General features: G+C 44.9%; 1 protein-coding gene across 2 annotated transcripts in view; it reads right to left on the minus strand.

Annotated features, from left to right (window-relative positions):
- Nucleotides 1–16,755, minus strand: part of TTC39C (tetratricopeptide repeat domain 39C) — a 466,104-nt gene that overhangs the window by 60,624 nt on the left and 388,725 nt on the right. For both annotated transcript variants that reach the window (XM_085605752.1, XM_085605751.1), the window contains one exon: nt 9,701–9,798. In XM_085605752.1, the coding sequence (XP_085461878.1) occupies nt 9,701–9,798 (98 nt within the window). The remainder of the gene's footprint in view (nt 1–9,700; nt 9,799–16,755) is intronic.

A 16,755-nucleotide genomic window follows, 5' to 3' on the forward strand; every position in this document is an offset into this window, starting at 1 on the left:
TGCCGTAAGGCCAACGCCGATGAAACCGCTGTACCCAGCGAGTCAGTCGCATCTAACCCACACCTAATGGTGAACTCTGCTGCATCACTCCCATCTTTCACTGCCTGGGAGAGCATGGTCAGGGCCCCCTCTGGGACTTGTGGCAGCACTTGCACAATCATGTCCCAAAGGTGGTGCGGGAAACAGCCCAATAAGCATGCTGTGTTCACCAACCGCAATGCAAGGCTGGTGGAAGAAAACATCTTCTTCCCAAGTGCATCCAGCCTCTTGGATTCCCTGTCCAGGGCAGTGGAAGGGAAAGCGCCATTTGACGTGGAAGCCTAAACTCTCAAGCTCTCAGGAGTGGGGTGTAGGCTGATAAAACTTGGATCACCTGGAGCCAAGCAATGGCGGCAAGCTACTGTCGTGTTCACAGGAGCCCCTGTGCTACGCTTAGATCACATGCTTAGAAGGCAATCTGTCAGTGCTTCATTAAAGGGCAAAAGGGGTACAGATGAGGAAGCCACGGGCTGAAGCACTTCAGTCGAGAGATTAGTCTTGACCTGCACTGAGGTCAACTCCAGGTCCAGGACCTTTGCTGCCCTCATCCCCACCATGGCATATGATGATCCCTCCTCTGTAGCCAAACGAGGCGGCGAGAGCATACCAGTATCTGGAGATGTGTCCAGTCCACTGGCCTCTCCAAGCTCCTCATACCAGTCCACTTGCTCACAAGGAGCGTCCTACTGGTGTTCCAAAGGGTCCAGAGACCCCTCCCATTCTTCTCCCATGCCTCAAACCTCTACAAAATGAACAGGCAACAACGTTCGGCGCTGGAGTCGACGTTGACTGATGTTGATCCGACTCAGAGTCGTCTGGTTTCAGAATGGGGCTGGTGCCGTCTGTGGGCTCTGGCAGTGCCAGGAGCATTGACTTCAGGGCCGGTGCCAGGGAAGGTAATGTTGGTACGACTGGCACCGACCCGGAATCAGATCCATGAGACCCCCTCCGGTGCTGATGCCGGAGCTGTCAGCATGGAGCCCCGTGGGGCCTTCTCCGACTCCGCAGGGCCCGAAGGCACACCAGAGGGGTCATCCTGCTCAAATACATGGCGCATGGCCTTGTGAAACTCTTTAATCTGAGCGGGGATCGTTACGGCTCCCAGAAATAGAGTGGGGCGTGGAGTCAGACCTGGCAACAATTCCATGGAACAATGCCTAGAGCGTTGATGCTCCCCACTCGTCTCGTCGACGGATGAGAGACGAGGTAAAGCTGTTGAGCGTTTGAACTTTCTCTTTTTCTTATCCGTCTTTCCAGAGTGTCCTGAGGACCTCGAGTGTGAAGAAGAGGACTTGGGGCTCCTACAGCGGTCCTGCAACCTCTCTTCCTCGATCGGGACATCCGAGAAGACATGCTCGACGGTGAAGACTGCTGAGCCGCAAGGAGCTTCATAGACCACTACCGCAAGGCCTTCGGCGCCATGACCCGGCAGTCCGAGCATGACTTCGAGTTGTGGTCTATCTCGAGACACCACAAGCAAACAAGATGGGGGTCAGTTACCGACATGTCACAGTGACAGGCGCCACACTGCTTGAAACCTACCCGTCTAGAGGTCATCCCTTGACACACAAGAAAATAAAATTTCTCGACAAAATGTCACAAAAAAGTCTGCCGGAGGTGGGGGGGGGGTCTGAGATGTGGGCTCAGACAAAAAAGTCCCGTAGAACCGCATGGGCAAAGTCCCCCTCTGGCAGGACCGGACGATCAAGGCAGTAATGTTTTGTGAACATCTGTACCAACACCCAAGTCAAGAAGCATATTTAAAGAATAGGTACCCCTCTTGCCAAAGCTATTGTAGCGGACTTAGTCCTTGTGAAATGAGCCTGCAGGCTTTCAGGGGTCTTCTGATTGGCCAGTGCGTAGCAGATTTAGTTGTAAAGGACTATCCACCTAGACAGTGTCCTCTTTCACATCACTTCATCCTTGGCAGAAAACCCCACAAACAGCTAATTGTGCACACAATGGTCCGTTGCGCACTCATTGTATAAAATCAGCGCCCTCTTATGATCGGGGCAATGGAGATACTTTTCTATTTGGAGGGGTGAGGGAGGGCAAAACACATTGGCAGAGTGCTCAATTGATAAATTTGTGGAAGTGAGTCACGACCTTTGGTAATAAGGGCCCCTGGGTCCTCAGTACCAACTTTTTGGGCAAGAAAGTGGTGTGAGGTGATTGCACTACAGGCCGACATATTCCCTCTGGCATTTGGGCAATAAGGACCACAAGGCAAGGAGTACAAGAAGCCTCAGAGCTGTCTTTACCAAGACCTGAACTTGACCCAAAAACCTCCAGATCATATCCTGAATGTCCCAGTCTCGCTGCAGTGGAGGACAGGCCTTGAACTCCAATGTGTACAGGACTGCCCCAAAGAAGAGAATTCTCTGCATGGAGTACAGGAGGGACTTCAGCTTCTTGATGGAATACCCTAAAGATATCAGAAGCAATAAGAGTAGCATCCTCCTCCCTACTCCCTCCTCCAAATATAGCACCCGTTCCATGGCATCTAGGTTAACTACCTGAATCATAATTGCAAAGTACTGTTCCCAAAGTCACCCCGGTGAGGGAGGAAGGTGAGGATGGGAGGAAATGAAAGGCAAGACATAGTCTCTCTGAACAATTTGTAGGCCCCACCAGCCCAATGTGATGGATCTCCAGCCAGGGAGGAAATGCCATATTCTGCCTCCTACCGTCCAGGTATGAGCCTTATAAGGCAAACTAAAGCTGCTTGGTGCCGGCTGCAGTTGGGGAGGAAGAATTGGAGGATTGCTGACCCTGCTGGATTGAACAGTGTCTACCAGTGCCACATCTGCAGCCTCGAAATGACCGGTTTGGTTTTTGTGGTACAGGTAGGGAGGTTTAGCGTTTTCTGTAAACTAGCCCCTTGAACAGCCTCTGAAATTTACTGCTCTGAAATTCCTGTACTGATGGGAACATTGCTTAGCCATCATCAATAACATCAAGGGTGACACTGCAGACCCACTATCCTTAAATTGTTACAGCTCTTAAACAGCCTTTTCTCCAAAAACCTGGAGCCATCCAAGGGCATGTCCATTAAGAATGCTTGCACATCCCCAGAAAACCCAGCTTAATGTATCCAGGTGTGTGTCCTTAGCACAACACTGGCACAAATAGCTCTGCTGAAGCAGTCTGTAGTGTCCTTTCTCTGTTGAGGCTTGAACAATAGGCTCTTTGGTGTTGGGAACTTAGAAAGTGTTAGATCTCTCATCCTTAGGGTGGTCTTTCCTCAACTTTCTGCCTGCTAATATCCACTTTTTACTGTATCTTTTTTTGGCCTTAGGACTCTGAGAACTTTACAACTGCTGACCAGTGCTAAGTGCTTTTGCTTCTCCACTAAAACATGGTGACATTGGTATATACCCGATTGGCATATTTAGTTTACATGTAAGTCCCTTAGTCCCTTGTAAAGTGCTATACAATATACCCAGGGCCTGTAATCTAAATGCTACTAGTGGGCCTTCAGCACTAATTGTGCCACCCCCACAAGTAGCTTTCAAACCTGTCTCAGGGCTACCACTGCAAGGCCTGTGTGTGCAGTTTACTGACACTTTGACTTGGCATATAAAATCACTTACCAAGCCTTAAACTCCCCTTTCATTGCACATAGGTCACCCCTAAGGTAAGCCCTAGGTAGCCCTATGGGCAGGGTGCTGTGTAACTAAAAGGCAGGACAAGTCCTGGCAGTAACAAACAGCTCACTGTTGTGAGGCCTACTCCTCTCATATGCTAGCATTGGGGATTCCTTAAAACACTTTTTAAGCTGTAATTCCTGAACAGAAAGGAGTAGTTACATCTTTCATATCTTAGGAATGGTGGTGATAAGTCCTCTTTAGTGGTAAAGCTGGATTTGATATCATTTTAGAAATGCCACTTTTAGAAAGTGGACATTTTGCTCTGTGTGCCTGCAGCCGGGCTCGAATACACATTTGAGCCGGGTGACAACTACACTTTGTGCATTCCCTCTAGACAGCCACAAACACAGGAAGGGCTGGGTGTGACAGAGGACTCATCTGCATTCATCTGCAGTCTGACAGCCGTCCTTGGGCAGAAAGGGGGAGAGGTGGGTCACATTTACATCTAAATAGGCTGTGAACTAAACTCACACAAAGGACTTATTATCGCCCCACAGGTAGCCTGGCAGACAGGACTGGTGCACTTCAGGGAGTTCCTTTGAAGTCACCCCCTACATCAAAGGCACTTTTGGGTATACGTGCTAGGGCTCTGACTCTACCAAATGAGTTTTAAACAAGAAAAGAGAGAGGGGCTCAATATCAACCAAAAGGAAATAGAGCACCAAGTAAAATGATAAAAATGATGTACCTTTAAAGCTAGCGAGGTGAAATTTAATGAACTTTTCTCTCAATAGGAATAAACCTAACGGTACGGAGTTGCTTTATGATCTAAGGACAAAAAAGCGCGCAATATAGCACTTTATGTGTCCACTCCCACGAATGATCCTAGAGGTACTATATAGACTTATAATAAAAATAAAAATAATAAGTTTAAACTGGAAATCAGACAACTGATTCCTAATCAGGGAGTTCTGTTCCCCTGATAATCAAATGACTGGTTTAAAAATATTATTATATTTCTCGACAGCTTGGGGAACTGTGAAACACTGAGACAATCTCATTCAAGATTTTAACCCAATAAACGAGTTATCCTAGTGCGTTTGCACAGGTGAGTTACTCAGTAATTATCGATTGAATGGTATTAGGGCGATTCTTCACAATCATTAATGAGAAGTGAGAGTGCTAAGAATGTGTAGTATGAATGGATGGAAACACTTACAATGTAAAAAACGTTCTTTTAAACAAAGACTGTGCAGTTTGAAAAGCATAACTTTTTTTGTGTATACTTGAAAAGTCCTGTAGCTACGTATGTACATTTAGGACAAAATCGTTGTTTTCTTTAAAGTAATGATGTCCATAGTGTATTGAAAGAGATGTAAGAGTAAGTAGAGCAATACTGTATGTAGAGAATATTATTTATGTCAAAAGTGAAAAAATGTTTTTATTTCTGTATCAGGTGACTATTTCTGGACAAGGAGATTCAAATAGTTATTGTCCTGAAGAAGGAGGCTACGAACAGCGAAAGCCTCCGAAACGCGTCGACGCATTGTATATGTGTTAAATTCGGAAGGGGCATACAAACTTTTTGAAATAGGGAAGTGAATCCCTATTCGATGTTGCCCATGAGGGGTCTGAATTAACTATGATATGACAAAGTGCATTGTCTTTTATCTACCAAATGAGTACAGTACTGGACCTGGGAAGAACTCTGCTGGAGCATGGACTGTGGTGCTATAAGAATTGCCACTTTGATGTAACTGACTGTTCTGAGGAACTGCTTCTCGGCTTTGCTGAGCTGCCCTGTTGCCTGCTGATCTCTGCCCTGCGGAGGACAAGGACTGGACCCATCGCACTTGAACCCAGAGTGACTTCAAGGGGTTGCTGGCTTGCCTTCTGTTTTCTGAAGTCTCAGGGGCACAAAAGACTTCCTTTAATCCTGCTGGACTCTGCAATCTGTGATTCCTAACCTTGCCTGAGATGCCCCTTCTACCCGTGGACCTCAGAAGTGGGTTCTGCAGCCGATTTCTTAAAAAACCAATGCATTGCCTAGACTGTGTGAGAATTTCCGCTGCATCTCCCTTCAACGTCGACACAGAGGCTGCGTGACGCTGACGGATCAAAAGTCTGTGCAGCTCGATGATGATGACACAGTAGGCTCTCGAGTCTGACATAAACAAAAGCTCCATTCAAGGTATTTCTTCAGCGGGACTTGTCGGGATCCTGTAGCCGGCCTGCCCTCCATCGGAGTTGGCCTGAACTTTGAATTTGCACCAGTCCCTCACGACCTCAAGTAACCTTTTGGTCGCTAGTGACTTCTAAGAACTGTTTTCACATTTAATCTTTAAAAATTCATATCACGACCTCTACTTATTGGAATTTTGTTGTTTTGGTCTTGTTTTACTCAGATAAATATTCTCTGTTTCTAAACCTGTGTGGAGTCTTTGTCTGGTGTTTTCATTAAGTTACTGTAATTTAAGTGTTGCACAAATACTTTACACGTTGCCTCTTAAGTTAAGCCTGCCTGCTCTGTGCAAAGGTACCAGACGGTAAGCACAGGTTAATTTAGGGTGTGTATCTGACTTACCCTGACTAGAATTGTGGTCAATACTTGGACAGGGTGCAAACCTCTGCCAACTAGAGACCTAATTTCTAACAGTCCGGATCACTGGGGGGCGGTTTATATCCCCTAGCCACTAGTTGACAGACTGGCAGGCATGACCATGTAGCCAGAAGGGCACCAGTAAGGACATCACTAAATACAATAACAACTCCGATGAAGCTGGCCTGGCTGGAGAATTTCAGTTGATATATTTGTTTTTATCTCTGTACTGAACAACTGCAAATCTAGTGCTTCAGCTGTCCTCCAAACCACCACTGCAAATGGAGCACTTTCTTCCATTGGTGGCCACTTGTCGCACAACCTGAAGTAGCAATCGGAGCCCATGCACCACAGACATACTTCATGAGGGTCAATGACCAACATCTGATTGCAGTAGTTTCAGCACAGCTTGAATCTTGTTGTTTCGGTTAGGACACTGTATTCTAGCACATTAACTAACGTTTTCGGAGGCTTTGGAAGATGAAAGCTAGGAGAGGAGCAATGGATCCGCTTCAAAGGGCACAGAAAGAAAACAACTCACATCAGTGTTTACTTATGTGAGGCTTTGCCTGTCGCATCAGGGGTGGTATGGAGAGACCACGGAGCTACATGGCCCCACCTACGCATGCAAGAGCATTGCTGAAGAATTCTCGAGATCCAGTCTGGCGCAAATTTTTCAAAGTGAGAATACAAAATATTTTAATATTTGATCACCTCTTGAGAAACATGTTGGAGACAACAAAACACAACGGCATATTAATACTCGAAATGTATTATTGTGTCATATGAATGTTATTGATATCATTTACAAAATATGAAAACATTGAATTTATTACTATTGGTGGGCTGACAAAATGAGTGACCTGTTGTTGGATTTGGCTTTTGTGCAGGGTCACCCCCAAAAAGTTTGCCTTCACCCCTCCTGTTTTCTGAAAATCGTTTTTGCTGGCATTAGGACTATGTGCACATTATCACTGCTAACCAGTGCTAAAGTACTTGTGCTCTCTCCCTAAGAGGTCAAATTGGCCTACACCTGATTGGTACATTTAATTTACTTATAAGTCCCTAGTATATGGTACTACATGTACCTAGGGCCTATACATTTAAATTCTACTAGTGGGCCTGCAGCACTCATTGTGCCACCAATGAAAGTAGCCCTTTAAACTGTGTCTCAGGCCTGCCATTGTAGCCTGTGTTGCAGTTTTAAACTGCCATTTCAACCTAGCAAATAAACTTTTTGACAGACCTAAATCTTCCTTTTTAATACATACAAGCCCCCCTTAAGGTAGGCTCTTGACAGCCCATAGGACAGGGTGCATTGTATTTTTAAAAGTAGGACATGATTTTAAAATGTACATGTCTAGGAAGTGAAAAACACCTACATTTGTTTTTTACTTCTATTAGGACTATCTCTCCCATTGGATAACACTGGGTTAGCTTCTTAAATTTAATAAGTGCTAATTTTGATTGGTGGCAGGTAGAAATGTCATGCTTGGACTCAGATACATTTTAATTTAAAATCTTCTTTAATGGTAAAGTCTGATTTTAGATTTCAATTTTTAAAATGCTACTTTTAGACAGTTGGCATTTTCTAGCCTAAAAGTCTTCAAGGCCTTCAAATGCCTTCCAGGAGTTCCCAGCTTCCTGGGCCTGTTAATGGCTTCTCCATTAAGAATAAGTAATCGGCACAGAAAATGGACAATAGGGGACTAGGCGTGTGAGCAAGGTGGGCCATCTTGTGGGATGGCTGGGGTGGACCTGTTCCCTGCCCCACTAACATTTTAAACGGCTTGCATGCAGAACACACAAAAAAACTAACATTAGTGTTTTGTGACCCTAGACTTCTTTCAGGCTTGGCAGGGGAAAGGAAGAACTTTCTCGAACCAGATGTGGGATAGCATAGATCATTTCCCCACTTCAAAGCATAGCACCAGCTATAAATGTAGGACTTCCTGAGGAACTCTTCAATACACTCCTGGAACTGCGGACATTACAGAGCAAGTACTACCTTGTTCTTCAGAGAACTGCTCTTCTGCTTGAGGCTTGCCTTGTTCCCCAGAGGACTCCTCTGCTGCTTGAGGCATGCCTTGTCTTCCTGAGAGCTGCCTTGCTGCTTGAGGCTTGCCTTGTTCCACAGAGGACTGCCCTGCTGCTTGAGGCCTACCTTGTTTTTGAGAGGACTGCCCTGCTGCTTGAGGCCTACCTTGTTTTTGAGAGGACTGCCCTGCTGCTTGAGGCCTACCTTGTTTTTGAGAGGACTGCTTTGCTGCTTGAGGCTTGCATTGTTCCCCAGAGGACTGCCCTGCTGCTTGATGCCTGTCCTGCTCTCTGCGAAGGAAGACTGGACCTGCATTTCTTCCTACCGGGCTACCAGAGTAGCTCCAAGGATCCAATGGTGATCTCCTGTTCTGATACACGGACACAATAAGCTTCAGAGGCCTCTCTGCAACTGTCTAGTTGATCTGCTGCAACTTGATCTGCCTGGACCTGCCTGAGCGCAGCTGGCCTCTGCTAGAGTACCCAAGAGGTGCCCTCAAGGTTCTGGACCCTTGACTGGCATCAGAGTGCACTCCTCTACAAGTAAACGAGAAATTCTGACGTTCTGGACTCTACGAGCCAGACTTTGAGAAGGTAAATTTTTCAGCAGGACTAACCTAGTCAGTGTATCTAGCCCGCACTCCATTGCGGTCGTCTTGAACTTGGGACTGTCCCCGGTCCAGCACGACTGGATGACTACGAGTGGCTCTTTGTGCTTTTAGGCGCTATAACTATCTAAAACTGTAAAATTGCATATCTTCAAACCTACCTATTGGATTGTTGTTGCTTTGGTCTCATTTTATTTATTAACATGTGCCCTATTTTTCTTAATTGGTTTTGGGATTTTCTTGTGTTATGTTTTCACTTTATTACTATTTATCTGCTGCATAAATACTTAACACAGTTCCTCTAAGTTAAGTCTGACTACTTTTGTACCAAGCTACCAGAGGGTTAAGCATAGGTTCATTTAGAGACTTGTGTGTTCATCCTGAAAAGGATTGTGGTTGTTGCTTGAGTAGGGTTTACACCCCCTTCAACCAATTACACAATTTCTTAATCCTTTGCTGCTGCTTAGGTTCTTTTCAACAAGATGTCACATTTTTCTACTTCTACTTAAATTTACTTACTAATAAATAAATCGAACAAAGATTACCTGGATGATTGACTTTTGATTTTAGTGGGTTGCCTAGAATAACAAGGATACTGATTTGACATGTTTGGGTGCAGGATATCTAACATTTCATTGTTGGAGTTTTTGGAATAAGTGTAACCAGTTTAACAAATAAAATAAATTAAATTGGAAGGTGTTCAATTTTTGATGGTAGACGGTGTGTTCTGGTAGTCTTTGTCCCTCATTAAATCATTTGGCATGACATATATTCAACAATAACATAATATGTTTGTGGTAAATGGGATTGAACATTCAACAATTTACCTGTATGGCATCTTCTGAGTTTCCTAAGCACTTGTGTATGGAACCAAGAAGCAGGTTTTTCAAACCCAAAACTGATGGGTCAGTCACTTCCTGGCAAGCTTAACAAAACCAAACAAACCAGAAATAAATATCCTGCAGTATTATTATCTTTGTATAAATTACATTTTCTTTTGCATTCATTAGCACTGACAGCAATAAGAAGTGTTCAGTCCTAAACATTAACAAAATAGCGTAAGCAAATCAATCGTTAACAGACAACAACAGGGCAAGGCACCTGAAAACATTATAGTGCAAGTTTTGGGATTTTGCAATTTAGAACCTTGTTCCATACAAATCTAGAGATTAGGCAGCAAGGCTGTGCTGTTCTATTGGAATACTGCATTTTAACAGTCCACCCTTTCCTTCTAAAGAAAACACAGTGCTTGCTAAACCCATTAATAATAATTTGGAAACCATAACATCAAAAATAGGTTTGTGCCCTAAAACTGGAAACAGATGAGATATTTGTGAATCTTAGGTTAGCCCCTACAAAGTACACACATTTAGGAATGTGACTATTGCAAGGAAAAAAGTGTTGAATGGATGAAAAATGGCTGAGCATTGCCAACATATCTGCTCCAAGATATCGCTTAGCTTTGCCAATGCTCGTATTTTTTCCTCACATGGTCACTGAGCAACAATATGCTGTGGCCATCTGCAAAGGATTTTTGCTTCGTTTCAAGAAAATCATCCAAAGATGGTGGTCAGCTATGTGTGCGCAGGTTGGTAAACTTGGAATGGATTTTTCCTTTTTTTAAAACAAAATAATTCAAAGATGACGTTCATGCGTGTATGTTAGCAGCCACCTATGCATGCATTTTTTCTTGAAACAAAAGAAATGCACATATGGTGGCCATCTTGTAATGCTTATCCTTTTGTTTAAGAATACCCATTCAAAGAAGCACACTGCACATATGTGCATAATCACAGTCCCCAACATTGAATTTATCTTAAAATAAAAAATCCACCGTGGGGAGAAGTGGAACCTAGATTTCACCGTGGCCAGATGTCGCGGTTGTAGGAGTTGGGGCACACACCTGGATGCCCGAGCAGTGCCAGAGACTACAGTTTCATGTATAACAAGCCTTGTCTTCTTTATAGTACACCACCAACTGCACTGTTGTATTGGTTTGTATTTTAGTTAAGAAACTGCAAAATCAAGGTTTAAAAAAAAAAAGAATCCAAGATGGCCACTGTGCACGGGAACACAAGGTTGGCCATCATGGAATGGTTCAAAATCTATTCAAATATGACTCTTCTCTGCTACACTGACAGACATAGGTGTGATCATGAGGGGTTGTAAAGGAAGCAGACTCTAGGGTATTTATTAATCAGAAAGAGAAAAGCCCAAAAAAAGGGGGAGCAGGGAGACTCACACAGTGGTTAAGAAAAAAGTCTCTTTGGAAAGTATCTTATGCGCTGCAATGTAAGGTTATAAACTCAGGAATAGAAGGATACAATTCAAGAACTCAAAATACTATGAAACTTAAATGCTGGTCGGGTCAAAGACAAGAATAGAGAAGTAAGCCATTGAAACAGGAGCGGGAAACTTAGATAGACAAGAAAGCCCCTGAATCAAGAGCTGACACAAAGCCTACTCCAAATCTGTATGTCTATGTTGGATAGAATAGGATTCCTTGGCAGCAGACAGCTGAACTTGTCTGTAGGCAAGATGTAACATTTGCCGAGAGAAAGCTGAAGCCATCTGTAGGCAAGACTTAAAAATACTGTGCACGGCCATGATGCCAGGAGTGTGTATTTCTTGTACTAACCAGTCTTACAATGCTCACAGTGAGACTTAGCAGGAACAATACATTTTTCCTTTGACAAATCACTCAAAATCGGCTGTTCCATAATCCATTGTATTGAGTTACTTCTTTACCAGATACTGTGAGTTTGATTCACAAAGCCATTGGTTCTGAGCACAAATGACTGATATGAGAGTGCAAGGTGTTCACCAAAGGATACCTTGGCAAAACTTTTAGTATTATAGAATATCACTCCATATTTGTGTAACATTCTGCAGAAGCAAATTCCACGCATGAAGAAAGGAGGGGATGTTATAAAGAGTGGTATGCCTTCAATTCATAGTGTACTCCCACAAGGTTATCAGTTTGTGGCCATTCACAAATTTCCCTTTAACTAGATCACACCCTTGAAATGGTCAGAGGTTTGATCCTGCCAAGGGCTGAAATAAATCCATTTCAAGAGTGGGAAGTTCATGAAGGGTTAAAGGAAACAGTTTTTCCATTGCAATACATTTTATTCACTGGAGAAAATAAAATGCACTATTGCACAGGTAGTGCTGCTTAACAGTATGTAATTTTAAACAAATACAGATCTTTTTATGGCACCAAACGAACAAGTTACCTACTTTCGGTAATGCATTATCTGGTAGAGACAGGATCTAGCCGTAGATTCCTTACTTTAGAATCCTCCCCAAGGCACGATACTGGATCTGGAAATTTTTTCACAGCATGTCTGCGCGTCGGAAGAGGGCGTTGTGCTACTCCATATCAAAGTCATCACACAATGTGATGTTGACGGAGTGCCTATAACCCCTTTGCCGAAGCGCTGACGTCTGTTTCTTTTGTGTCTATTTGCCGCACTCAAAACGTAGAGCCACGTATAGAAACTGCCTACTGGAACAGTGTGCTAAAATAAAAAACACATTAGTTTCAAAGCATCACTGAAATAATAATTCAGTATGTGAATTGCCACAACAAAATCATTGATACCAAAACAGAATTAGCTTAAAAAATGTCTCAGTGCTTAATTCAGTATGTGAAGGCTTAAAACGAAATCATTGAGACCAAAGAGGACTTAGTTCGCAGAGCGGGGAGGAAGGGAGGGTTGCAAGGAATCTGCAGCTCGATCCTGTCTCTACCAGATAATTCGTTACCAAAGGTAAGTAACTTGTTCATCTGATAGAGACATCTAGCCACAGATTCCTTACTTTAGAATCAAATACCGAAGCATACTCTCCTGGAAGAGGGTCTCAGACAATTAAAAAGCCTTTAACGAAAACTAAACTGGTCAAGAACCAGAGAAAAAGACCAGACCTTCATAATAATGCAGTGGAACAATAATAAGTTCTACAAGAAAAACACCCTTGGAAAGAAGCACGGATAAGCAAAGTCAGAAGATATTAAAAAGCATGGGAATAAAATTATCCATGTTAGCATGACAACTGTGGTAGAAGTCAACTAACAAGAGAATAGAAAACTAGTCGCACCTTAAAGGGGGTCTGAACCCATGCATGCTCATCGCATAAGAAAGGTCATAAAGACTTAGAAAGCAAGGAAAGAATGTTGCCCATGAAGAAGAACAACTGCCAAATGACTCTTAAATAAGAGCTATGGGTGTGCATATCCAGACCCAAACTGCGAGTTCGGTAGTTTAAAAATACAGATCAGCAGAGCATGCCATGGCGCAATATCTCGGTGTCATATCAAGTTTTATCCAAGCCAAACCTGCCCTGTAACACAGAGAGCAGTCCATCACTCGTGGGAAGCATAACAAAAACTCTATAAAAAGAAGTCGAAGACAACATAACATGTATTTGTAAAGTGCACATGCACCGCAACGGGCATCTTGAACTCAATGGTACTCATTGTATCGACCTCAGAAAGTAAAAAGGTTGAGAGGACCCGCTGAGATATGAACCTGTGACCAAAAGGTCAAACATAAGGCCCTACAGTGGACACTTAGTCCACCAAGCCACCAGACCCGACAATAGCAACTAGTGGCATAGAACCAGTGATGACACTATGAAGTGTACTAGAGACATTACAAATACTGTTAGGATATCTCCAAGATATACACTGACTTAGGAGAAGTGAATACTCGCCTATGTATTGACAAGAGTAAAGTATAACACATAGATATAAGTCTCCAACGCGCAGAGGTGTGCTGACATTGCTTGTTGTCAGCAGACACGAACAGACTAAGTCAAGGTTCTCTACATTCGCGGAAAAGACCTCGCACTACCTCTAGGTGTCATTGACATTTGTGACCCAGTAGGTGCCAACGTGTAAGCTCACTCGCCCTGGCACTCAAAGATCCTGCCAGATGAAGCACCACCAGGAAGAATTCTTGGTGGTCTAGCAATTTCCAGAAGCGCAAGGCCTTCTGGGACAGGCTTCACAACCCCACCTTGCCCTGTTTGTTGCAGTACCACATAGTGGTCATGTTGTCTGTGAGCACCTGTACCAGCCTCCCTTTGAAGGACAGCAGGAGGGCTTTCAACACCAAGCGGATGATCCTCAGCTCCAGAATGTGGATGTGGAACAGGGACTCAGCTGGAGACCAGACGCCTCTTATCTCCTTCTCACAGATGGTTGTCTCAGCCCAGAAGCAATGCATTAGTCACCACTGTCTCCTGTGGGTAGGAAAGGGGTCTTCCGCTCACCCAAATATGGTCCGGCAACTACCACTGTAGATCTTTTGCAGCCTCCTATGAAATCTGCCTGTGGTTGGAGAGTTCCCCTTGATGTTGGGCTCACTCGGACTTCAGATCCTACTGTAGAGCCACAAATGCCACATGGCATGCTCGACCAGCAGGATGCAGAAAGCCATCAATCCCAGCAACCTCAGAGTTAATTTCATTGAAATCTACAACAGCGGTTGTAAGATCGGAATCATAGCCTGAATGTCCTGGATTCTCTGTGTCAAGGAGGAAAGGCACGAGACTGAACAGTGTCCATAATAGTTCCAATCTAAGGCAGCATTTGAGAAGTAGTTAGGTGTGACTTCGGCACGTTGACAGTGAACCCCACTGATGACTGAAGGTTCGCCATAGTCTGTAGGTGGCTGACAACTGCCTTGAGCGAGCATGCCTTTAACAGTCAATCATCATCCAAGTAGGGGAAGACTAGTACCCCAGACCTCTATAGATGAGCTGCCACCACCACCATTTCTTTTGTGAACTCCAGAGGAGCACTGATGAGATCAAAGGGAGCACAGTCAACTGGAAATGCTCCTGTCCCACCAAGAACCGCAGGTATTGTCAATGAGTAGGCAGGAGGGGAATATGAAAATAGGCGTCTTGCAGGCCCAATACCATCATCCAGGGTCCAGGGCAGACAAAACCTGGGTCAGGGTGAGCATCTTGAATTTCTCCATTCAGCGAAAGGCATTTAGAGGGTGCAGGTCAAATATAAGCCAAGGGCACCAGAAAGCAACAGGAATAACAACCACACCCCCCTTCTGCTGCCAGCACCCACTCTACTGCCCCTTTGGCCAAAGGAGCTTGCACTTCCTGCCGCAAAATGGGTGATGGTCCTCAGTCCGTCGTTAGGGGATGGTGAAAGGTGTGCCGGGGGAAAAATGATTGGGAGAGCATACCCCCAGCAGGACCCACCTGTCCAAATAAATCTTCTGCCAATCTGGAAAGGATCGCTGGATTCTGCCTTCCCCCAGGTGGCAGTGACCCATCAAGGGCACGCTACAGAGGTTTGACAGGTAGGGCTACAAGTGGGGTGAGCGGGTGGAGGGGATAAAGACTAGGTGGCATGCTGACCTTGGCTATGTGAGCGGTGGGCATCTGAACAGCGACCAGGAAATTGCTGGATCCCATGAGGGGGATGGACAGGCTGGTGATAAGGGGCGCCTCGTCCAAACTGCAAAAGGAGAGGTGGAACTGGTGAGGTTAGCGAGGAGGGGGCTGAGAGACCGAGCAGTAGCCATAATCTCTTTAAATATTCAATTTCCAATATTTCACTATTGCAGGGCATTCCCAGATAGTGTGGAAAAAAGTGTCCAGTGCCCCACACCACCTCAAACAAAGTGGAGTGTCCGTTCTCCCTATTTTGTGGAGTGTCGGTCGTGTATAGTACACTCTATGTAGGATCTTAAGTTGTATCAGACGATGTCTAGATGGGATTGCCACTTCCCTGGGTGAGGCTAATGCGTCCTGCTAGTCTGAATCGTCAAGGTCTCCCAGTTACGCGACCCATTTATCACGGAGCTTTTGCGTGGGGACAGGTGCGTTGTTAATACTTTTTCGATACATCATAGAGATTGCCTTTTTGTCCTAATGTTCCGTAAGTAACCTGTCCTCCAATGGCGATGCCTCTGATAAGTCGGTGGCGGGCGGTATTGCTGCCTCTAAGGCGTGCTTTATTTGATATTATCAGAATCGCTCCATTGGTGCCATCCCATATTTGGATTGGAGTTGGTCAAATGTATTCATCTTCCCCCGTACCCAGAGGTCCCCGACCTTGGAGATGCCAATAGCATCCCATTGTTGGAGTCCCTTTATCTTGCCCAGTCCGTCCGTGACCCAAAGTGGTGTTGCCTGTGTTATTTTGTTGTGCCAGCCCAGTTTTTTCTGTACTGTCTGCCATATTTGGAGGGTGTGACTCGTCGGATCCAGCAGGGCCTGCGGCTTGCCGTATAATGCACGATACGGACCTTCGTCTCCCATTCCTACCCTATCTAGCCCGTAAGCCGGGTCCGTGTGAGGGACATGCAGCCAGTTGTTAATTACCGTTAGTTCGGATGCCCAATAGTAGGTCTGGATATTTGGGAGCGCTATTCCACCATCATACCATATTCGACACAGTTTAGCCATCGCTATGCGAGCTGGCTTGTTATCCCAGAGGAGCTTGGTGACCTCTGCTTCTATAGCTCGGAAGTAGGATTGGGGAATCCGGAAAGGGGTAGTTTGGAGGGCGTAAAGAAAACGTGGTAACGCCATCATTTTATAGAGCGCCGCCCTACCTAAGAGTGTTAATGGTAGTGATTGCCAGTGCTTAGTGTCTTGCTGCAGCCGTGTAGATTGAGGGCCGTGAATATCTCAGGGCTATGCGTGATATGTATCCCTAGGTATTTAAAGTGATCCGTCACTATTTTAACATTACAGCCAGTCGGCAGTCATGGTGGGGGGGCCATGTAGAATGTAGAGCACGGATTTCACCCAATTTATTGTGTAGCCTGAGAATCTCCCATAGGATTCACAGATATCTAGGAGGCACGACAAGGATCTTTTAGGAGAGGCCAGGTATAGGAGAATA

The sequence above is a fragment of the Triturus cristatus genome, chromosome 5_1 (genome assembly GCF_964204655.1).
Source record: "Triturus cristatus chromosome 5_1, aTriCri1.1, whole genome shotgun sequence".
Taxonomy (NCBI): Eukaryota; Metazoa; Chordata; class Amphibia; order Caudata; family Salamandridae; genus Triturus; species Triturus cristatus.